At 36.6% G+C, this 6,110-nt stretch overlaps 2 protein-coding genes across 2 annotated transcripts; both read left to right on the forward strand.

The window, feature by feature from the left end:
• Positions 1–897: 897 nt before the first annotated feature.
• On the forward strand, positions 898–2,144 carry LOC108702331 (taste receptor type 2 member 40). The gene is made up of 2 exons (XM_018237808.2): positions 898–1,630; positions 1,990–2,144. Exons 1-2 carry the CDS (start codon positions 898–900, stop codon positions 2,142–2,144), a joined length of 888 nt encoding a protein of 295 aa, XP_018093297.2.
• A 2,581-nt stretch (positions 2,145–4,725) lies between these two features.
• On the forward strand, positions 4,726–5,610 carry LOC108702439 (taste receptor type 2 member 40). Its single transcript, XM_018237888.1, has one exon. It carries the CDS (start codon positions 4,726–4,728, stop codon positions 5,608–5,610), a length of 885 nt encoding a protein of 294 aa, XP_018093377.1.
• Positions 5,611–6,110: the final 500 nt, after the last annotated feature.

Here is a 6,110-nt window from a genome sequence, read left to right on the forward strand (position 1 = left end):
GGCTGATCCGATCGTGGGCCCTAGGGCCCAACGATCGGATCCTTCACGTTCGCAAACGGGCGGTCAGATCGCGGGACCGCATCAACGAACAGATGCAGCCGCGATCTGATGGGATTTTTAACCCCATCCGATCGAGATCTGCCCGACTTTCGGCCAGATCTCGATCGGGGAAGCCCGTCGGGGGCCCCCATACACGGGCCAATAAGCTGCCGACTTGGTCTGTCGGCAGCTTTTATCGGCCCGTGTATGGCCACCTTTACTTTGCACATGCCTGATAAAACAGGCCAATATAGTGTCAGCCATTTATGAGGACTAAAAAACATTTACATTTATAGTTTGAGTGGCCTGTATGAACCATCTGCAAAGACAGAATCAAATGTAAAACAGATATTTTTTAACAAAACGAACCAAAAATGACTAATGCCTGTTCAAAAGACCTATTCATTGTGTCCCTGTTGAGGTGTCTATTACATTTTTAAGGAAAGCCTTATTGACCTTATTGGTCTCATTGACCCCGTCTCCTATTCATATTCCAGTCTCTTATTCAAATCAGTGCATGGTCGTTAGGGTAATTTGAACCTTAGCTACCAGATTGTTGAAATTGCAAACTGGAGAACTGCTGAATAAAAAGCTAAATAACTCACAAATCACAAATAATAAAAATGAAAATCTAATGCAAATTGTCAGAATTTCACTCTCTTCATGATACTAAATGTTTTGTTTAAAGAACTAGCTTGCCAGAAAATTTAGATAATGAGTAATTTGCATCTTCAGGTATATTTCTATCTCCATGTATATCAGTTTCAGGTGATCTTTGTTTCATCATTTCACTGCCTCCTCCTGCAAAGCTCAGCTGTGAGTAGTATTCTACTCACAAGAAAAGAAAATTCCAGAAAAATGCTGCCAGCACTCCATGTGATTAGGACAGTGCTGATCATTGTAACATGGCCATGTGGGACCATCCTGAACTTATCCATTATAGCTGTCTATCTCAGCGACTGGAAGAAGGGAATTCAGCTTGGAGAGTGCAATCAGCTCAGCCTCATTATGGGATGCACCAACCTGTTCTTGCAGTGCTTCATAACATCAGGAGTGACATTTATTACCTATGGACTGCACCTACCATTTGCCTTAAAAGTCTCTATTGCTGTTGGAACTGTGCTTTGGTTTTCTGTTTATCTCTCATTTTGGCTCACAGCCATTCTTTGCATCTGCTACTGCCTGAGACTGGTCAATTTCTCCCCTAAATTCTTTATTCCGTTAAAAAGGAGACTGTCTCACACTGTTACCCCACTCCTTCTGTGGTCAGTAGCAATTTCATTCATTATTACTGTTCCAACGAACTGGACATCAGACACATCAACTGACCAGAATACAACAATGTATTATCATTTTATTTCCAATGCTAAAGTTATTTATTTGGTCCTTAATGCTGTATTTGGTATCTGCCTGCCCTCCATTATTACTTCTATTTGTATTTTACTTACTCTGATATCGCTCTTGAGGCACATCCAGAGAATGAAGCAGAATACTCAGTTTGGGAGTCCTCAGCTTAAGAACCTTACAAGAGCTTGTAGGACAATGATACTACTCATGGCTCAGAATTCGATTTTCTCCCTGATAATTTTGAGTTCAGTGCTAATCGAATATAATGAGGAAACTATATGGCAAACTGTAATTTTTTCATTCATCATGATAAACCCCTCAGGTCAAGCCATTGTTCTGATCTTTGGAAATGTCAAGTTACTCAGTGCATGGTCAAAACACCTTGGTTTCTCAGTGATAGCATCATAAAAGAAAAAAAGTCTTTATCATTATAGACTGCCTATACTTTGTACTCTGGGGACTAGACTGGGCAGTGGGCTGTTGTGTGCCCCATCCTGAAATAATCTTAGAAACCTGTAATAAGAGTCGGTTGAGGAAGAAGTGAGTGAAACTGTCATACACAGCAATGTTCCTATTCATTGCTCTGAATTTTCTTCCTGGTAGTTTCAGTGCTACCCCCATGTAGTGTGGAAACTATATGGCAAACTGTGATTTATGCATGTGTTATATTAAACCCCTCAGGTCAAACCATTGTTTTGATCTTTGGAAATTTCAAATTGCTCAGAGCCTGGTCAAAATTCTTACTTCCTCACGGATAGGATCATGAAAGAAAAAAAATCCATATTATTATATCTATATTTAGTGATGGGCGAATTTATACGCCAGGTGCGAATTAGTAGCGAATTCCCGTGATTTGCCGCTGGCGAATAAATCCACGGAACCTCAGTGAAAATTTGCCGACATACGTTTTTTGACGCCGGTGTCAAAAACGGACACCAGCGTCAAAAATATGACGCTGGCGCCGTTACGTGAATTTTTCGCCGTTTTGCCCATCACTGTATATATTATTATATTATTCATCTTAAAAAACATTGTTATAGGAAAAGTATAATTGTCTTGTCCTACATACAGTACATAAATGTTAATTCATTGTGTTAAGCAACATTATGCAGAAAAGTAATAAAGTAATAAAATAGTTGTGTTCTAACTATTATATGTTATCAGTTCTTTTGATTTATATCACTAGCAAGGCTTTGTACTCTGGGGACTGGACACCTGCTAGAGGCACTGCTGGTTGTAACTACTTTCTTTCCTGTGCCCTTGTCATCTGGAAAATCAATATAATAAGAGTCAGTTGTGGCAGAACTGAGTGATTTCAGTGTTGGACTGGGGCATATTGGACCCCCAAAATAAAATTTCCGCAGTCGGTAAGTAGTCACAGAATAAACTCTGAATAGGATATATAAGCAATAAACAAGTGATGTTTATACCTGCAGATCCTCAAATATTATCTTATAAATAATAAAAAGCGGGCCACACTTCTGATGGTGAATTGGTCATTATTTATACTTTGATCTCATTTTTTGCAAGTTTTCCATGAACCAGTCATGTGTATAAGTCATGTGTATAAATAATATGTATACATTTATAAATCATACTCATTCTCCAGTGGAATATTCCACATTATCTACTATATAGGAGCATGTTTTGATGCAATATGAGTTACTGTCTATTTCCATACAATTGAGATTTTCAGCCAAAAATACTCACATAACCACCTTTCAGGTGGACTTCTTTCAATATTTTTTATTATTTCATCATTATCATACAGCATCCCTCAAGAAACATTTGCACATGATAGAATACAAGGTTTCTAATGTAACAGTTTCAACCATATTTATAGTTTAGGGTGAATAAAATAGGAAAGCTAAAACATGTAAAAAAAGGAAAAAAATGGTTGGTTCACCATTTTGCTAACTAGGAAGCTCTTGTATATAAAATAACAAATATTCTAAGGATTTAGGAGGGTAATACTTGGGGAAGATCACTTTAACTACTATACATTTAATATACATATTGTATCATACATATACTATGGGGCAGATTTATCAAAGGTCGAAGAGAAATCGAGGGAATTTTCAAAGTAAATAAATTCGAAATTCGAAGTAATTTTTTGGATACTTCGACCATCAGGATACTACGACTTCGAATTTACTTCGACTTCGATTCAAAGTAAAAATAGTTAGAATATTCGACCATTCGATAATTGAAGTACTGTCTCTTTAAAAAAAAACTTTGATTTCAATACTTCGCAAAATTAAACCTGCCGAAGTGCTATGTTAGTCTATGGGGACCTTCTACAAACATTTTCTAAGTCTTTACACATCGAAGTAAAATTGTTCGATCGTACGCTAAAATCGTTCAAATCATTCATTCGTCATTTTTTTCTTCGATCGTTTGATGGCCAAATTTGGTGAAAAATCCTTCGGACTTCAATATTCGAAGTCGAAGTATTTTAATTTGATGGTCGAATTTCAAAGTATTTTTTACTTCGAAATTCGACCCTTGATAAATCTGCCCCTTTATGTACAGTTTTTTTTATTAAGTTTTGAATTTGAGTTAGTATTCAGAAAAAAATTACATTATTTTCCTGGACCACAAATTTGCAAAAAAATTGAATGTAAAGTACATTCCATTAACTCGTGGAAAAGAACTTGATAGCCATGAAAATCACATTGGTCATTTGGAATGAAAATCAATGAAAAAAACTTACATTATAAAATAACTGAAAAGAAACCAATTATTTCTATAGATGCATTCCAGGCTTTAGTGACCAATTATTTTCACTTGAATTTTCAAAACGTTTTCAATTGTGATACATCTCCGAAATTTGAGGTTAAAAACTCAAAAATAAAATTCAGATTCACTTCTTTGCCATTACTTTTTTTTTTAATTATGGCAGAAACAAAAAAGAAATAATTAAAAAATTTAACTGCAGATGTTAGTCTTATTTTACCACAAAATGGGTAGACCCACACATATACATTTGTACACTAGATAATCTACTGAGCTTCTCAGTGTGGTTTCATGCATTTGTGAAGACAGACTCAAGTGAAACATAAATATACTCCAAAAGACAAACAATCTTCAGTTTTGTTTCAACTACAACTAAAAGCAGAGCGCTATTCACTGCACTCATGTGGAGCACAGTTATCCATTGCCCTTTAAGGAACAACCTTGCAAAGGAAATCAGATATTGAATCATTTGCATCATCAGGAATATTTTTATCTCCATGTACAGGTATATCAGTTTTGGATGATCTTAGTTTAATCATTTTGCTGCCTCCTTCTGCAAAGCTCAGCTGTGAGTATTATTGGACTATCAAGAACTTCCAGAAAATGTTGTCAGCACTCCAGGTGATTGTGACAGTGACACTCATTGTATCATGGCCATGTGGGACCATCCTGAACTTATCCATTATAGCTGTCTATCTCAGCGACTGGAAGAAGGGAGTGAAACTTGGGGAGTGTGAGCGGATCATTCTCAGTATGGGGTGCACCAATCTGCTCTTGCAGTTCTTCGTAACGTTTGTAGTTGCATTTATGTCACTTGGACTGTACCTGCCATTTGCCTTAAAAGTATTTTTTGCTACTGGCACTGTATTCTGGTTTTCTGTTTATCTCTCATTTTGGCTGACAGCTGGTCTCTCCATCTGCTACTGCCTGAGACTGGTCAATCTGTCACCTAAATTCTTCATCCAGTTAAAAAGGAGACTTTCTTGCACTGTTACCCCATTTCTTCCGTGGTCAGTGGCAATTTCATTAATTATTGCGGTTCCAATGAGCTGGAAATCAGGCACAGCAACTGACCTTAATATAGTCATTTTGTATCAGAATATTTCTGTTAATGTTGTTTACTTGATCCTCGGTGGTGCATTTGGTATCAGCGTACCCTCCATTTTTACCTTTATTTGTATTTTATTTTCTCTGATATCGCTCCTGAGGCACATCCGGAGAATGAAGCAGAATACTCAGTTCGGGAGTCCTCAGCTGAAGAACCTTATAGGAGCTTGCAGGACAATGTTCCTACTCATGGCTCTGAATTTTCTTTTCTTCCTGATAATTTCGAGTTCAGTGGTACTGGAATTTAGTGGGGAAACTATATGGCAAACTGTATTTCTTTCATACGTCATGTTAAACCCCTCGGGTCAAGCCATTGTTCTGATCTTTGGAAATTCCAAGTTACTCAGTGCCTGGTCAAAAAACTTACTTCCTCAGGGATAAGATCATGAAAGTAAAAAAATCTTTGTTTTAGTATTTGTCTTCAATAGAATAATGTTATAGAAGATATAAAATTTTCTTGCCCTACCATATGTACATTTTTATTTTTTTTTTGAGATAAGAAACATAGTGCTGAAAAGTAATAATATCATTAGTCTTCTAAAGAATATATGTTCTCAGTTCTGTTTATTTATATATTAACTAGCAAGGCTTTGTACTTTGGGGACTGGACACCTGCTAAAGGCACAGCTGGTTGTAACTACTAACTTTCCTGTGCCCCTTTTCATCTATAATAAGGGATGTGAAGTGTGACGTGTCTCACGTAAAATAATCAGAGAAATCTGTTGATAAGGCTTGTGGCAGAATTGAGTGACATTATTAAAGGTTCACAGCCAGTCAGTAGCAACTAAATAAACAACTGACTGTAATTAACACATGATTTTTATAACTGCAGAACCTGAAATATGATCTTATAAAACAATAGTCTTTATTTTTACTTTGAT

The sequence above is a fragment of the Xenopus laevis genome, chromosome 9_10S (assembly GCF_017654675.1).
Source record: "Xenopus laevis strain J_2021 chromosome 9_10S, Xenopus_laevis_v10.1, whole genome shotgun sequence".
In the NCBI taxonomy this organism is placed as follows: Eukaryota; Metazoa; Chordata; class Amphibia; order Anura; family Pipidae; genus Xenopus; species Xenopus laevis.